The sequence below is a fragment of the Scardinius erythrophthalmus genome (genome assembly GCF_964197995.2).
Source record: "Scardinius erythrophthalmus genome assembly, chromosome: 25".
Lineage (NCBI taxonomy): Eukaryota > Metazoa > Chordata > Actinopteri > Cypriniformes > Leuciscidae > Scardinius > Scardinius erythrophthalmus.
In genome coordinates this window covers 5,029,314-5,046,332 of record NC_138245.1, presented here as the reverse complement: position 1 = coordinate 5,046,332, position 17,019 = coordinate 5,029,314, and the positions used below count along the sequence as shown (strand labels likewise).

At 40.8% G+C, this 17,019-nt stretch overlaps 2 protein-coding genes across 7 annotated transcripts; one reads left to right on the top strand and one right to left on the bottom strand.

The window, feature by feature from the left end:
* Positions 1 to 114: 114 nt before the first annotated feature.
* On the top strand, positions 115 to 12,469 carry suox (sulfite oxidase). 6 transcript variants are annotated; one of them, XR_014029509.1, is made up of 6 exons: positions 176 to 292; positions 3,126 to 3,191; positions 8,110 to 8,176; positions 8,318 to 8,510; positions 9,533 to 11,444; positions 12,074 to 12,468. XR_014029509.1 is itself a non-coding variant. In XM_081357929.1 (5 exons), the coding sequence occupies exons 3-5, from the start codon at positions 8,118 to 8,120 to the stop codon at positions 11,015 to 11,017; spliced, it is 1,737 nt and encodes a 578-aa protein (XP_081214055.1). In that variant the 5' UTR covers positions 176 to 292; positions 3,126 to 3,191; positions 8,110 to 8,117; the 3' UTR covers positions 11,018 to 12,469. The 6 variants fall into 6 exon arrangements, 3 of the variants coding, with proteins under 3 accessions (XP_081214054.1, XP_081214055.1, XP_081214056.1); XR_014029507.1 differs by lacking the exon at positions 3,126 to 3,191 and having other exon boundaries at positions 155 to 292; XR_014029508.1 differs by lacking the exon at positions 3,126 to 3,191 and having other exon boundaries at positions 155 to 292; positions 12,057 to 12,468.
* LOC308685871 (tubulin alpha-1B chain) lies at positions 12,447 to 17,015 on the bottom strand. Its single transcript, XM_081357932.1, has 4 exons — positions 16,547 to 17,015; positions 15,029 to 15,251; positions 14,581 to 14,729; positions 12,447 to 14,485 (listed from the first exon to the last, which is right to left on the bottom strand). Exons 1-4 carry the CDS (start codon positions 16,547 to 16,549, stop codon positions 13,505 to 13,507), a joined length of 1,356 nt encoding a protein of 451 aa, XP_081214058.1. The 5' UTR covers positions 16,550 to 17,015; the 3' UTR covers positions 12,447 to 13,504.
* Between the last annotated feature and the right edge of the window lie 4 nt (positions 17,016 to 17,019).

The following is a 17,019-nucleotide window of genomic DNA, read 5'->3' as shown; positions in this document are numbered from 1 at the left end:
GTCTCTCACTGTACTCAAAGGCAATTTGACAATGGTATTAAACGATATTACGATGCATAACCATTGTCAATGAACTGGAGGGAATTAGAATGTTTGAACGTTCCCTAGAATGTTCTAGCGTGAGATTCTAAAACGAGCTAAGTTGATGTAGCCGGAGGCTGCGGGCGGCCACGTCACACTCGTGCGTCACGCTCAGTTTCCAAGCGTGATACGCGTTCAGTGCAGGATCAGTAGCTCGAGATCGCGGGCTCATGGCGTGTTCTGCTTCTCTTGGAACTGCAGTGTAATTACAGTAAGAATACGCTTTCCTCGTTATTCATAAATAATCGGGAAACCGTCAGTAATTGAAATTCAAAGCAACACTTTGTGTGTGTGTGTGTGTGTGTGTGTGTGTGCGTGTGTGCGTGTTCATTTGTTAAGTTGGAACCGTGAAGGGCAGAATCGTAAGCTGGTTGAGTTTTTGTGTGTGTGTGTGTGTGTGTGTGTGTGTGTGTGTGTGTGTGTGTGTGTGTGTGTGTGTGTGTGTGCGTGTGCGTGTTCATTTGTTAAGTTGGAACCGTGAAGGGCAGAATCGTAAGCTGGTTGAGTTTTTTGTGTGTGTGTGTGTGTGTGTGTGTGTGTGTGTGACACATGACTGTTTTTAGCCTACTTTATACAAAATGTTTTTGGTTAAAACATGTGCATGGATGCATATTATGACAGACAGCCTACGCTGAAAATAGTTCCATTTGAGAACGAGTTCCAAGTTCCAAAATAGTTTTTTTCTTTTTTGGAAAGTGTTCCATTGTTATGTGTTTTTGTTTTTGTTTTAATTGGCGACTTATTTTCTTTTTTAATATGTACCTCAGTGGGAGCTTATCATTAGATATGAATAATGGTGCATTTATTTATCTTTTAACCCATTCATACTCGTTTGTGTGTATAGCATGTTTGACTTTAATTGCAAACAGGGTTTGAAACTCACATTTTCACTCGCTGGTCAATTTGGCTACTAAATTGTTAAGTTATCGGCCATTCAGAACTTCTACTTGCCAAAAATAAATAAATAAATAAACCAGATAAACAACGTCACAGCTTATTATGAAAGTTGTATTCGTACATTATTTCTTATTCATCAGTACAAAGAACATACAAAAATGTAGGATATTGGAAAATATCAATGTCTTTTCTGTTAACCAAATGCTTTTTAATCTTCACTATTGCAAATGCAAATGAACAAGTGCACCGCTATTTGTTGCTTAGTGACGTGCAATGTTCAATTAAGCCAGAAATGGCAGATTCTGCACAATACTGTATTTAATATCATAACTCATGAGTTGAGTATTTGCGCTAAATCTGTGCAGATTTGGTTTACACAAACTTCCACAGCAAAGTCAGTAAATATAATAAGTAACCGCCAAATTGGCTAGTGATTTGACCGCGTTACTCGCAGTTAGCGGGTGTTAAAGGAGAACTTTACACGCATAGGTTTAGTTACCTATGATCACGCGCGTGAACTCGACAATCGATTACTATGGGCTTCGACCGAAAACAGGATGTAAATACAGGTATGTGCGCTGGCTGAATAAACATCATTTTTATTCATATCTTTCACATCTACTGCAGTCAGATTGACCCGTGATCACTCCGAAGGAATCACTCACATTAGCTGGGCACTTGTAATGACACATCAAGGATGTTAAGAGGCTAAAAGCAGGTTTAAAACGTGCCCCATTTAAGTCAACAGGGTGCAAATTTTAAAAAGAGGATAACACGGTGTAGGCAACACCGATTTTTGTCGTTGTTCTCTGTATTGACAGCACTCCAAATTTACAAAAAAAAATTAGCTCAATGTTAAAATTGACCAGAGTTCTCCTTTAATTTCGCTGTTCCTCAAACTGTGTTTTTTTACAACAACATGCCTTTTAACTTCCTAAATAAGATTAAACTTGTGAAGCAGCTAGAACGTGATTTAAAACCATGCTTGGTGTAAGTAAACCGATTTAAATCATATCCCACTACTAAATGTAATGACAAGTGAGGACGTGTTGGACGCACAGGTCAAGAAAGATTCACTCTCGCTTACAATAACATTTATAAGAATTCAGTAAACATTTGTTTGGATGTTTCATTTCTTGTGGGAAAAATAATGCATTTGACTGCAACTAAGTTCTGTCATGAAACTCAAGATGGCACAGTCAATCTCAATCTGCTTGCAATCACATCATTCTCTATAGGGCACAGCTGATTGGTTCCTGCTGTATCAGCAGCCAATGAGGTCGCTGCTCAACATTCAAATACTTGGTCAACATTTACTGTAGCAGTTTGCTGCACGCCTTCAGAAACCCTCCACCTGTGTAGATCTGCTACAGGTCATTCATGTACACTATGAACAGCAGCAGCAGTGTGTCTTGCTTGCTCACAGCAGTGTGTTGTGTGTGGATTGGCAAACATCAATATGGTCATATCCATTACCGTGCCAAACACTACGAGATTTGTTATGACAGAACTAATTTAAGGGGAAAAGCTTTATTCAGCACAGCACACTCAGTCACAGAAATGTCAAACCATCCCTGGACACAATTAATCACAGTATTACATCATTTAATCCAGTGTATAATAGCCTAATGTTAAAGTTAACTTTCATATCGATTAATGTAAGTCAGTACTTTGAAAAAGTCAGTGGGATTTGTTTTTGGCCCTTTATGTTGTCTAGTTAATGAAAAGGCTGAGAAGCCAAGATTCCACACTGCTGGTCCTGACAGCAAGGTTATGTGTTCTGTACACAAGAACGGCATGTACCAAAACAAGTGTATAATCTGTTATGACGCAATCCTATCAGTCCAAATATGTTTGCAACAGCTTCTCATTTCAAACCTTTCATTTCATTATAGCACATAGCTGATGTGGTGGCTTGTTTAAAACAAAAGCTAGTTATTTCCAAGAGATTTTCTCTGTGCCAGGAGTCTTTCTGCTTAACCCCGCTGCCCCTTGTCTTATCATGTGCAAATATATGTTTATGGTGTTTTAAAACCAGTAGCCCATGTGGCGCATGCATCGCTGATATCACGCTAATAGACTGATATGTGATGTTGGGAGTAAATTAATGTTGCAATGTTGAAACATGGGGTGTAAATCTTTTTCAGGTGCAGTGAGACATTCAGAGCTTTAAGCAACTAGAGCTTGAATTCTGTTTTCATTGGTCATTTTAGGTGAAGTATTTTTTTTTTTTGGTCATAACCCAGCAGGCTTACATGTGGTTGCAATAAGACAAATGTTTAAGTTTTGATGAGTCATGATGTTAGTCTGTAAAGATCCATGCTGTATGCTTTTAACTCACCAAATAGGCCTATTTAAAGGGTTAGTTCACCCAAAAATGAAAATTCTGTCAGTAATCACTCACCCTCATGTTGTTCCAACCCCGTAAGACTTTCGTTCATCTTCGGAACACAAATTAAAGATATTTTTGATGAAATCTGAGAGCTGGATCACTCCTCCTGCAGGCTTATGGACACTATAACTTGCTGGCCCAGAAAATGTATTAAAGACATTGTTAATATAGTCCAAGTGACTTCAGTGGCTCAATCTTAAGTTTATAAAGCGACGAGAATACTTTTTGTGCGCAAAAACAAACAAAAATAACGACTTTATTCCACTCGAGTCTTTTTACGTAGTGTTTAAGCGTAGCGCGTCTGTGTTTCACGTCACCACGTAGGCTCACTATTGGGCGACTCTGGTCATGTGTGATACCCTTAAAGTAAGGGAAGTCGCACAAGATTGATACAAGCAATTTAAATTATGTAATAATTATGAAAGTCTTAAAGGACAAGTTCGGTATTTTACACTTAAAGCCCTGTTTACAGATCGTTTCTGATGAAATAGAACGGTTAAGATAAAATTTTGGACAAATGCTGCTGTCCCGAGAATTTTAGGTTTCTTTCGCTTTCCCCCCCACCAGTAGACTGGGTGTATAGGTGCACTCGAACACTCCTTCCTAAAACACATTAAACTTTCGTTTACAAAGATGTGAAACTCACCGAGTGGTCAGGGGTGTTCACTGATATGCTCACACAAAAATCGCTGCAAAAGATGCTTTCCAACAGGTTTTTACCATTCGTTGTAAAACTGTGGACCTATTTTTCCAAACGTCTCACACCCGTAGATTCTTCCGTTGAGAGCTTGAATAATAGACACTCCAGCCCAGTTGGTGGCGATAATGCACCTTTGCAAGCAAACCACTGGCATTTCATTGTTTGCGATCCGCCATAAAAAAAAAAAAAAAAAAACAGAAGAAGAAGAAAACAACCCCTGAACCCCATTTCAGTTTCCGGCGGCGGAGTAATACCGTACCTCACAGCACATCCAATGCAAGTCAATGGAGGAGACAAAAACTACGATAAAACCTGTTGGAAAGCATATTTTGCAGCGATTTTTGTGTGAGCATATCAGTGAACACCCCTGACCACTCGGTGAGTTTCACGTCTTTGTAAACGAAAGTTTAATGTGTTTTAGGAAGGAGTGTTCGAGTGCACCTATACACCCAGTCTACTGGTGGGGGGGAAAGCGAAAGAAACCTAAATTTCTCGGGACAGCAGCATTTGTCCAAAATTTTATCTTAACCGTTCTATTTCATCAGAAACGATCTGTAAACAGGGCTTTAAGTGTAAAATACCGAACTTGTCCTTAGTTTAAAGGATTAGTTCACCTCAAAATGAAAATTTCCTGATAATTCACTCACCCCAATGCCATCCAAGATGTTCATGTCTTTCTTTCTTCAGTGGAAGAGAAATTAAGTTTTTTGAGGAAAACATTTCTGGATTTTTCTCCACACATTGGACTTCAACGGTCATCAAATTGTTGAAGTCCAAATCAATGCAGTTTCAAAGGGCTTTGAAGTGCTTCAAAGGGCTCTGCACGATCCCAGCTGAGGAATAGGGTCTTATCTAGCAAAAAATATTAACGCAAAAATCCTGAAATGTTTTCCTCAAAAAACTTAATTTCTTTTCCACTGAAGAAAGAAAGACATGAACATCTTGGATGGCATTGGGGTGAGTAAATTATCTGGAACTTTTCATTTTGAGATGAACTAATCCTTTAATGGCCCCTTAAGCTGCAAGACTTTTATTTTGACACATTAGATGTTTTGCCCCATCTGCTTACAGAACTGACTGTGTTTGTTTGCATAATTGGATGTCTTTGACCCATTTCGTGTCTTGCACTCTCTACTAGTAGACTTTAGTCATGGTGGATGCCATACTGAATATTACATGAAAACAAGTTTGTGAGGGACACACATACAATGGCATGCACTGCATAATGATCCTGATCACATTTTCAAAACTCACAACTTTGAAAACTGTTTTATGGAATTTCGTTAGTTGAACATCTGGTAGAAATATATATAGATATGGGTGCAGCCATAAACTGCCTGCCTTCAAAAATTGATCAGATGAAGGTATCTCAGGAGACGGGATGTGACACGATTGAATTTGGATGTGCCTTGTTGCTTTCATGCCTCCTGTGGAGCTTTCAGACACCACCATGGTGCTATTAGCCAAGTTGAATCACGTGCTCTGGACTATTGTAATGCTCTCTTGCCAGGCCTCCCAGCTTGCACTGTCAAACCTCTGCAACTGATCCAGAACGTTGCAGCTAGACTGGTCTTTGAGTCGAAGAGAGCCCACGTCACATCGCTCTTCATAAACTGGTTGCCAATTGCAGCTCGCATCAAATTCAAGGCACTGATGTTTGCCTACAGAACAACCACTGGCACTGCTCCCTTTTACCTGAACTCATTACTCCAGACTTTGGCTTTGCAAGCGGATGTCGACTCGTGGTGCCATCATCTCAAAAAGGCACAAAATCACTTTCACTGACCTTCACCTGGACTGTTCCCTGCTGGTGGAATGACCTGCCGAACTCAACCCGAGCTGCTGTGTCCGTAGCCATTTTCAAGAAACTGCTGAAGACGCATCTTTTTCAGCAACAATACTAACACTTTATTTTTCTATTGTGTATGTATGTATGTATATATGTATATGTATATGTGTATATGTGTATATATATATATATTAATTACACACACACACACACACACACACACACACACACTCTGTGTGGAAATTATTAATAACAGCTGGTTCAGTCCCAACGGATGGCCTACAAAAAGGTCTCATTGCCAAGGTGTCACACAAGACACATCTCATGATGGGTAAAAGCAAAGAGCTGTCTCAAGACCTTCGCAACCTAATTGTTGCAAAACATAATGATGGCATTGGTTATAGGCGCCATTCTAAGCTTCTGAATGGTCCAGTGAGCACTGTTGGGGCCATAATACGGAAGTGGAAAGACAATAATTTCACCATAAATTTGCCTCGACCAGTGCTCCTCGCAAGATTTCTGATAGAGGAGTGAAAAGAATAATCAGAAGAGTTGTCCAAGTTGTCCATATATAATATATTGTTTTAAGTATGTGTACTGCATTAGACTAAACTGGGAAGGGTCACAGCACGTGCATATTGTTGTCCTATTGTTAGTTTAATTGCTTCTATTGCTCTCATTTGTAAGTCGCTTTGGATAAAAGCGTCTGCTAAATGATTAAATGTAATGTAAATGTAGGTGTTACATCAGGGAGACTTTCAAAATGTGGAGTGTAACGTGTTGCAGGGCTCTTCAGGACAGGTTTGAGAATCACTGACAAAAGCCTGCACCAAGCCGACGCCGACGAACTAGCGCTGCTGAAAGCCGACTGTGTTGTCGCCTCACGTCGGGGTAAAAAGTTGCACTTGAACACACAGAGAGAACTACTGCCGACTGTTAGATAGAATGTGCGTTATGCACCTGCGTGTGAATGAGACAACTGTCTATTTCTGCAGATATATTCGTCTTTATTCATCATTCAAAAAGGGAAACCGACGCTGCAGATACACAAACCGTAAACAAAGCAGCGCGTGCTTACCGTTTTGAATATCAGTCCTGCTAAACACTTTCTTTATTCCACTCTGCTCATGTTAATATTGTAATATTCGCCAAGGAACACTCAGGTAAGATGATGTAACATTAGAACGGCCTTTTATCTGTACCGTTTTGACTTTGCTTGCTGTTTTGCTATTATTCTCGTGCACTGACTTGTTCACTTAGCTGAACATCCAATCAGCGTTCCCTCTTTCACCGACGGTCCGACACCGATTCAACATGTCGAATCGGCCGGAAAAAAAAAGCAGACGAGGACCAATTTCAGCCGACGGTGCGGAACACACTCACCCCTGATTTCCACCAACTGCGGAATGGCTGCGGATCGGCCCCGCCATATGTCGGCTCCGTGCTCCGCTGTCCATACCCACCAGGTCCGGATTTGTTGCGGAACGGCTGCGGCCATGACTAACAGCTGAACACACAATTCACGTGTGATTGCGCGATATAAGTGCTGAATTGCTGCGGAGCTCTCCGGCATCCGGAGTCGGAACGCAGCCGTTCCGCAGTCAGTGAAAATAGACACATTGACTTTAATGGAAACCCATTGACTCCGCCGCCGTTCCGCAGTTGGTGGAAATCCGGGGTTAGTCGGCCGACGCACAAAAACTGCCTGACGGCCGACCATCGGCTTGGTGTGTTCCAGGCTTAAGAGCGGTGGTTTTCAGGCCTGGTCCTGGCTTCCCAAAGCTCTACACATTACTTATGTAGCCTAACTCGCAAACCGTTTGATCTTACCACTAAGAGTTCTCCTAAATAGCAGTAAAAGTCTTAGGTAAGAGTTTTCTCTTAAAACGTATTCACAAAGCTGGTGAGACCAACTTTTACTAAGGATTAAAGAGAAGTGTTAAGCTAAGAGAAAGGGTGGGGTTGATCAGGGGTGTGTAAACGATGATATATATTTTTTTTTTGGGGTGAACTATCCCTTTAAGTACATTCTAGGCTATATCAAATACATTTCAATCATTTTTTTTTTTTTTTGCATGTCAATCATCACCATTTGCAGTGCACGTGTATAAATGCTTAAGGGAAAGTGAAAAAAAGCTCCTTCAATCCATTATATGAGCCTTATACTGTGGCTTCATCATAACAGATCAAACCAGAGCTTTTAAACTTGTACTTTGACACCTTGTTGTCATTCTTTCTCTCTTTTCTCAGGAAGTGCAATGCAGCACCTAAAACATTGCCAAGGTCTTGCTTCGGTCTTCCTTATCAGGAGTCAAAGGTAATTATGCCATTTCATATAAACCTTTGTTCCTTATTTATTTCAAGGCCAGCTTATCTTTCTTTCTTAGAAAGTAGGAGACTTAAGAATAATGCTGTTTGTTATTATGAAATTGTTGCAAAAATTTCTCTTAACTCTCAGTTCCAGGATTTCAAAGAGCATTATCCCATCATTGTCTGTGTGGGATGGGCACCTTTCTTCCCGCTGGAGGAGCACTGGTGGCCACGGAAGGCAGAAATACTTCAGTGACAGGGTGCCAAAGTTTAGATTTGCTCTGGCTGGGCTGCTGGTGGGTACGGGAGCTGTTTTAGCCTACAGGCTCCACCAAGGCAAGGTGAGACATGTCCCCCAATTCAAAAAATGAAACATCTCTAAAGATATAACTAGGTGAAAGATTTCAAAGAAGGATATCTACAGCAGCTGACTGATGCATTTACACTATATTGCCAAAAGTTTTGGGACGTCTGCCTTTACATGCACACGAACTTAAATAACATCCCATTCTTAATCCGTAGAGTTTAATATGGAGTTGGTCCACCCTTTGCAGCTATAACAGCTTCAACTCTTTTGGGAAGGCTTTCCACAAGGTTCAGGAGTGTGTTTATGGGAATTTTTGACCATTCTTCGAGAGGCGCATTTGGTCAGGCAGTGATGTTGGACGAGAAGGCCTGGCTCGTAGTCTCCGCTCTAATTCATCCCAAAGGTGTTCTATCGGGTTGAGGTCAGGACTCTGTGCAGGCTTGTCAAGTTCCTCCACACCAAACTCGCTCATCCATGTCTTTATGGCCCTTGCTTTGTGCACTGGTGTGCAGTCATGTTGAAACAGGAACATCCACAAACTGTTCCCACAAAGTTGGGAGCATGAAATTGTCCAAAATGTCTTGGTGTGCTGAAGCATTAAAAGTTCCTTTCACTGGAACTAAGGGGCCAAGCCAATTTTACACTTTACACACTTTACACTTTGTGTGTTTCAAGCACTTTTGGATGGAAGAAATGGTGCTACTGTTGACTAAAGGCTTGCCACTATTTCTCAAGTATTATTTAGGCAACTAATTAAAAAAAGGAATCTGCACATTAACCAAATTAATCTATCCACTAAGAAATATGTGTACAAATACAAAGTCATTACTTATACCTGAGAATGAGGGAGAAGAATAATCATGTTTTGCAAATTTATCTTGTCTATCTTGTGTATATGTTAAACGTTACATGACATTTAAAAGTGCACTTTTAAGTATATTAAAATAAAAAGGCACGTCATGTGCCTTTTTATGTCCCCCCCCCCCCACCTCAGGGGCTTTAGTTGTCATTGAGTAATCTTTTTTTTTTTGTGTGTGTGTGTCTATTTTTGTTCAGGTTGAGTGGGCAGCTTCATCAGCACAGTTACCAGTAACGCAGACTTCAGCTCTTCCTGTGTACACCCTAGAAGAAGTCACAAAGCATTGCTCCCTTGACAATGGTGTGTGGGTCACCTATAAAGGGGAAGTTTACGATATTACTGCCTTTGTAGCCATGCACCCTGGTGGCGACAAAATACTTCTGGCTGCAGGTGGATCTCTAGAGCCTTACTGGGCGTTATATGCCGTTCATGAACAAGACCATGTTTTTGAAATCCTCTCAGAGTATAAAATTGGTGTTCTTAATACAGAGAGTATCAAGAAGCAAGAGAGCGTCAACACTTTAGACCCTTACTCTGCCGAGCCAACACGTCACCCTGCCCTTCGGATCAACAGTCTGAAACCCTTCAATGCTGAACCACCTTCTTCAATACTCTCTGATAACTACATCACCCCCTCAGTCATATTTTTTAAGCGGAATCATCTTCCAGTGCCCAGGGTGGATCCTGAAACCTACAGATTGGAGATTGAGGGTCTCCCTGGTGGAGTAGTATCACTTACACTAAATGAGCTGAAGTCTTGTTTTCCAAAACACACAATTACAGCAACGCTTCAGTGTGCTGGGAACCGTCGCTCTGAGATGAACACAGTCAAGCAAGTCAAAGGACTCAATTGGGGAATTGCCGCGATAAGCAATGCTACGTGGTCAGGCGCACTCCTGCGGGATGTACTGTTGCACTATGGATTTGGACCAGAAGTAGCAGCAAAGGCTCAACATGTCCAGTTCGAAGGGTTGGACAAGGATGTGACCGGTACAGCGTATGGCGCATCAATTCCACTGAACAAAGCTGTGAGTGAAGAAGGTGACGTTCTTCTTGCATATGAGATGAACGGGGAGGATCTTCCGCCTGATCATGGCTACCCTGTTCGTGTGGTTGCACCTGGAATTGTTGGAGCCCGCAATGTCAAATGGTTGGGGAAAATTGTTGTGAGTGAAGAGGAGAGCAAGAGTCACTGGCAGCAGAATGATTACAAAGGCTTTTCTCCGGGTACCGACTGGGACACTGTGGACTTTAAATCAGCACCGGCCATACAGGAACTCCCCATACAGTCAGCAATCACTCATCCAGCAGAGGGAATCTCAGTAGACGCCAGTGACGGGGAGGTGACTGTAAAAGGCTATGCATGGAGTGGAGGAGGAAGAGAAGTTGTCAGAGTAGATGTTTCAATAGATGGTGGGAAGACGTGGCATGTAGCCAAACTTCGCACTGGCGATAAGGGACAAGAAGCTCCTCCTCCTCCACCTGGAAAAGCCTGGGCTTGGAAGCTATGGGAGATTGACGTCCCACTACCTCATAGGGTTCAGGAGCTGGAGATTGTATGCAAAGCAGTGGACAGTAGTTACAACATGCAGCCAGATACTGTTGCCCCTATCTGGAACTTACGGGGAGTGCTTAGCAATGCGTGGCATCGAGTAAAGGTAAAAGTGAATGAAGATTTGTAAGACCAAAAATCAAGTTTGTAGCTGTTTGAGCTTGTGAGTAAATCCTAAAATCCTGAATACTTGGGACAGACTGATTATTCCAAACATGTTTATCATTTGTCATTCATTGCTATCACCAAATTGTGAAATCCTGTATGACGTGAAGACCACGTGAAGTTACTCTGTTCATAATTGTGAACATCAACATAGGCTTATAATGAGGTCCCACATTTCCACTCCGCACAAGGTTTAAGGTCTGATTTTGATAATCTTAGTTTTTTATAAATGCTTATCAAGCAAGGATTTCATGTCCGGGCTCCTTGCCGAATGTCACTCTTGACCAAGAAGAACTGGTGAATCTTGACCGTGTGACCGGCATCATGGATTCTTTGGAATATCTTGCCATTTTGTCAAAGAATGTGAAGACTTCAGTTCATACTTCAGCAGAGTTTCTCAACGCTGGCCCTCGAGATCCACTTCTCTGCAGAGTTTTGCTCCAACCCTGATCAAACACACATGAACAAGGTCAAAGCCACGTGAAGGCAAGCCTGCAGGGTTAGCAAACAAAAGCGTAACGCCTGTTAATGCAGGGAAGGAGACCAGAGGCCGTTTTTTATGGATGTCAATAGAGGAGAGGCTTCACTATGCAGAATAAGCCGCTTTTGTGACGAAATGGCTTATTCAATAAATCGACAGCCCATCGGCTAATCTCTAAAATGTTTGCTCATAAACTTTCATTTTGGATTTATCTATTTTTTGAGGAAAAAAATGCTGTTTTAGAAGAGAAGTCATGGACAATTCTGCAATAGGTATGATTCAGTTCACTGCACTTATTCATTTCAATGGTATCCGCAAACAGTGATTGACTGTCACACAATTCTGAACGAATTTCAGTAACGTGAAGGCTGTCATGTGATTGGTTATCAAGGCACACGTGATCCAAGTCAGTCGTTACGCTTTTGGTAGAGTCACTGGCCCTCGTATCTCCCAATAATAAGACCATCTCTGCTTGAAAGCTACCAAGGTTTGCATCAGTAAACCTTTAAGTGCTAAACTCTAGTGGATCTCGAGGGCCAGAGTTGAGAATGCCTGCTCTAAAGTTTGATGACTCTTGGACTAAATCATCCTAGGCTTGGTTTAGGGATCTGATCTGGAATGTTCTCAAGTGCTTGCTCAGTCTCCAGATTTAAATCCCATCTTTGGTAAATTGGAAGAAAGCAGTGGCAGTAAGGAAACCAAGAAATATCAGTGAACTGGAAGCTTTTGCACAAAATCTATAAGCTAACGGTGGAGAGGTGTCAAGCTTGTAAGTATTTACAGTACAGTAAAGGCAGCATTTATTGAAGGTTATGAAAGGTGAAGAATCATTTTGTACATGGATGTTTCAATTTGTTTTTTGTTTTTCTTTTGAAGTGACAAACTTATTCTCAGAAACATGCAAATGTATATTAATAAACTTTATATGACTATTTAATGATGCCTTGGTTGATGTTTTTTGTGTGTTGTATTATTTGTTCACAAAACCAGAATTTCTTGCCGGTCGGGGGGTTAAATAATTTTCACTGCAATCATGTGTTTGGCATTTTTGCTTTATAGGGGTTTGGCACTGACAAACCCATCTTTGCAAGCATATTTAAATGTAATTATGCTTCTTTATATCATCACAAACTGACTTTGTAAGAAGGTATTTAAAATATGTAACGTAAATTCATGATCAATCTTGACATTGCTGACTAAAGCACTTTAAATTTTAGACAAACGGAAAAATAAACAGTTTCTGTTAGAATAAAGTTAGGAGTACTACATCACAAGAAATGTAGTTTCATACATTTTACAGTTCCACTTTTTTAAATGACGTTTGAATGTTGATATATTTTTTTAACCTTTTAATAAGTGGTAGTTATTTTAGTGTAATATGTGTTGATGTCTGTGTATTATATTGTAAAAGTAATCTTTAATACAATTTGAAATGTAAATCTAATTTATATTTTATGTGAATCACTATTTTGAAGTAAATGCTCAATGGTCTTAAACTATATTAAGCTAATTTCATAATATAGTACACTTCATGTCAAACGTTTAAGGGAGCAAGGGAAAAGAGAGAAAAATACACTACATTTAGTAAGTTTTTTTTCAAGTGGGTAGGTTTGATATTTAATGAATAAAAGAAAAATAAACAAGGTTGTTAGATAAAAATGTGTGAAAATAAATATTACCACACCTGAAATGAATATAAATGTGTGTGTGTGTGTGTGTGTGTGTGGATTCAGTAAAAGCATACACAACTCATCCCTTCAAATGATCAATTTATTGCAGACGTTGGTAAGGTCAGTGCATAATTTTATTTTATTTATACACTGTTTTTGGATGATCCATAAAATATGGCTTAAAAATCGAAATTCCTAGCAGGATCAAGTTTGTGGTTAACATGATGTAAAGAACGAATATTTACAGCATGTTTTCTACACTGCAATAGACAAACTGAATGCTCACTTGATATGTGTCATCTTAATATTCCTCACCTTCCTCTTCTCCTTCTCCCTCGACTGAATCTACACCCACCTCCTCATAATCTTTCTCCAGAGCTGCCATGTCTTCTCTAGCCTCAGAGAACTCGCCCTCCTCCATTCCTTCACCTACGTACCAGTGCACAAAGGCGCGCTTAGCGTACATCAGATCGAACTTATGATCAAGCCTGGCCCAAGCCTCTGCGATCGCAGTGGTGTTGCTCAACATGCACACGGCTCGCTGCACCTTCGCCAAATCACCACCGGGAACAACGGTGGGAGGCTGGTAGTTGATGCCAACCTTGAAACCAGTTGGACACCAGTCCACAAACTGGATGCTGCGCTTGGTCTTAATGGTGGCTATTGCAGCATTTACATCTTTAGGCACAACATCACCGCGGTACAACAGGCAGCAGGCCATGTACTTCCCGTGACGTGGGTCACATTTGACCATCTGATTGGATGGTTCAAAGCAAGCGTTAGTGATCTCAGCCACTGAGAGCTGCTCATGATAAGCTTTCTCAGCAGAGATCACAGGAGCATAAGTTGCCAAAGGAAAATGGATACGTGGATACGGCACCAAGTTGGTCTGAAACTCGGTAAGATCAACGTTTAGGGCGCCGTCGAATCGGAGAGAGGCAGTAATGGACGATACAATTTGGCTGATCAACCTATTGAGATTGGTGTAAGTAGGACGCTCGATATCAAGGTTTCTACGACAGATATCATAGATGGCCTCATTGTCGACCATGAAAGCACAGTCTGAGTGCTCTAGTGTGGTGTGTGTGGTGAGGATGGAGTTGTAGGGCTCCACCACAGCAGTAGAGACCTGTGGAGCTGGATAGATGGAGAACTCAAGCTTGGATTTCTTTCCATAATCAACAGAAAGACGCTCCATCAGCAAAGAGGTGAAACCAGAACCGGTTCCTCCTCCAAAGCTGTGAAACACCAAGAAGCCCTGAAGTCCAGTGCACTGATCAGCCTATGAAGAGAGAGGAATGGAAAGAAAGAAATGTATTCAGTTAAAAACAAATGCTGAATAAAAACAGGCTGAGTGCGATTATAAAGATTCCTCACCAGTTTGCGGATCCTGTCAAGAACGAGATCAATGATCTCTTTGCCAATAGTGTAATGGCCACGAGCGTAGTTGTTCGCTGCGTCCTCCTTTCCAGTGATCAGCTGCTCCGGGTGGAAAAGCTGCCGGTAAGTTCCAGTGCGGACCTCATCTGAACCACATAAAAGCAGTTTGAGAGAACGAACTCGTGGATCAACCATAAAGGCCAGTTCACACTGCACTGACAGACAAACAACGGCAGGAGACACTTTGTCGGGTTTTGCTGGATCGACGTGACGGTGTGTGTTGCCGTTGGTCGACGCTTGTTTTCTGTTTCAATCGCCGTTCGTTGGATTGTGGAACGTCTGAGAAGTGAATACTGTAATCTGGTGACTGTCCGCATTGTTCGCCGTCTGTCGGTACAGTGTGAACTGGCCTTAAGAGACAGCAGGAAATCAGAAAGATACTAACCGATCACAGTGGGCTCCAGATCTACAAACACTGCTCTGGGTACATGCTTTCCAGCGCCAGTCTCACTGAAAAAAGTGTTGAAGGAGTCGTCCCCTCCACCGATCGTCTTATCACTGGGCATCTGTCCATCCGGCTGGATCCCATGCTCGAGACAGTAAAGTTCCCAGCAGGCATTGCCAATCTGGACGCCAGCTTGGCCCACGTGAATTGAAATACACTCGCGCTGTTGTGAGGAAGAAAAGCCACCGTTTTAATGCTATATAATAGTTCGTTATTTGCATCCTTCAAATCTGATATATTTTAGGACTTTAATATATTGCAACTCTGAATTAGGTGTTGTGATATTTGCAGTTCAGAGCTTTAGACATAAAACTCAGACGAGACATTATGGGAAAATACTGGGCTGAGCAACCATGGATGCCACGTTCCTCATCCTCTCTTATTTAAAACCCACAAACTTCATCTGGCTGTTCCCTGTTTATTGCCTATCAACGCAGGTTTATTTAAAGAACTACAATCCATTTTTACCAAATTGCATTACTATGTTTCAATGTATATGTAGTAGGCCTATAAGAGCAACATACAAAGGCTGAGAGCTGTATTTTCGTTCTGGGTTTATAATAGTCCTCACTCTGCAACTGAGAATAATTATGAATCTGTTTAAAGCATTTCAAGCAACATATGTTTCCTGAGCTTAGCTGGTCAGGGTAATTCATTTTAATGAGATTATGGCGGTCTGCATATGCTGCACTGTAGAAAGATTAGTGTTTTCACTCCCTTTACAACACAATTAACCATTGCTATAGGACACAATTTTCAGGATAGTCCTTACCAGAATCAAAAGTCTAACATTAGTAACTTGATTACAAGTGACTGTGATTTAATCCAGCCGTTTGAAATGTACCCCTCCGTTTTAAAAGGTTTATATAATGTAGCCTATTTGCTCACTGTTGCACTGAGTATTGTATTATCGTTTTAATACTGTATCGCCACGTTTAAACGCTCATCTTCTCCTCGACGAAAAATATGAACACTGATGTGACCATTTTAACGTTTGAGCCGCGTCAAATGCTGAATATTCAGCATGAACAGCTTATCCCTATACTAGAGCATATCGTTCGCCTATTATCGATCAAATACACTCTGCAGCCTCGTCAGTTGAGGAGCATCACTATCTGCTATACTACACGTGCATATTATTATTATTAATAAAAATAATAATATCTACAAAGATATAATTAACCCGATTTGGTTTAGGCTTTGGCTAATAATAACTTCACCAATCACTCAATTATTGCTGTAATTGTTTTATTATTCGTATCCTGTCTTTAAAATAGTATACAATCTTAAAAATAAAGGTTATTTATTGGTATAGTTCCATGAAAAACCTTTAACATCCATGGAACCTTTCCATTGCACAAAAGGTTCGTTATAGTGGGGGAAAAAAAATCCCTTTTTGGAACCTTTATTTTTAAGAGTGTAGTCTAAAAAGTAATAATACGTTAGTCAGCTACTCACCATCTTCCTCTAGGCCTAATTAGGATTGATCTGGAAACGAGATGTTGCTCTACAGCGTTACTGTTCTCGACGGTGAAGAGTCGATGTAGTAACTGCGAGAAATCCTCGAGTCGCGCCGCTTTTATACAGCGACAGAGCAGCAGGATCTGACCCACTTCTCTATGTAGCCTATGTGAATATAGAATTGTAATTTTATTGCACCAGAACTTTTTTGTTTCAATTGAGTTTATGCATGCCGTTGATGTCTGAATAATCTCTGAGCATCATTTTGTTAATATGTAGGCTATAACTAGATTGTTCAGTATATCTGAATATGAATATGATACTGAGTCAGTTAAACCCCTCTTGCAAAAGAATTATTTTTAAATTCTATAAATCTTACATTTTTAACAGTCAAGGGAATTTTTTTTTTTTTATACACAATGTGCATCACTTGGTATCTGCAGCATTATGACGCCATCACTGCAGCAGAA

Bases quoted from the DNA above. Each gene is read 5' to 3' on its own strand.
- suox (XM_081357928.1), top strand. From the start codon at position 8,118: ATGCAGCACCTAAAACATTGCCAAGGTCTTGCTTCGGTCTTCCTTATC. The intron at 8,177-8,317 runs GTAATTATGCCA...CTTAACTCTCAG, and splicing joins TTCCTTATCAGGAGTCAAAG to TTCCAGGATTTCAAAGAGCA. The intron at 8,511-9,532 runs GTGAGACATGTC...ATTTTTGTTCAG, and splicing joins ACAGGCTCCACCAAGGCAAG to GTTGAGTGGGCAGCTTCATC.
- LOC308685871 (XM_081357932.1), bottom strand. The intron at 14,730-15,028 runs GTTAGTATCTTT...TATGTGGTTCAG, and splicing joins TCTGGAGCCCACTGTGATCG to ATGAGGTCCGCACTGGAACT. The intron at 14,486-14,580 runs GTGAGGAATCTT...CTCTCTTCATAG, and splicing joins TTGACAGGATCCGCAAACTG to GCTGATCAGTGCACTGGACT.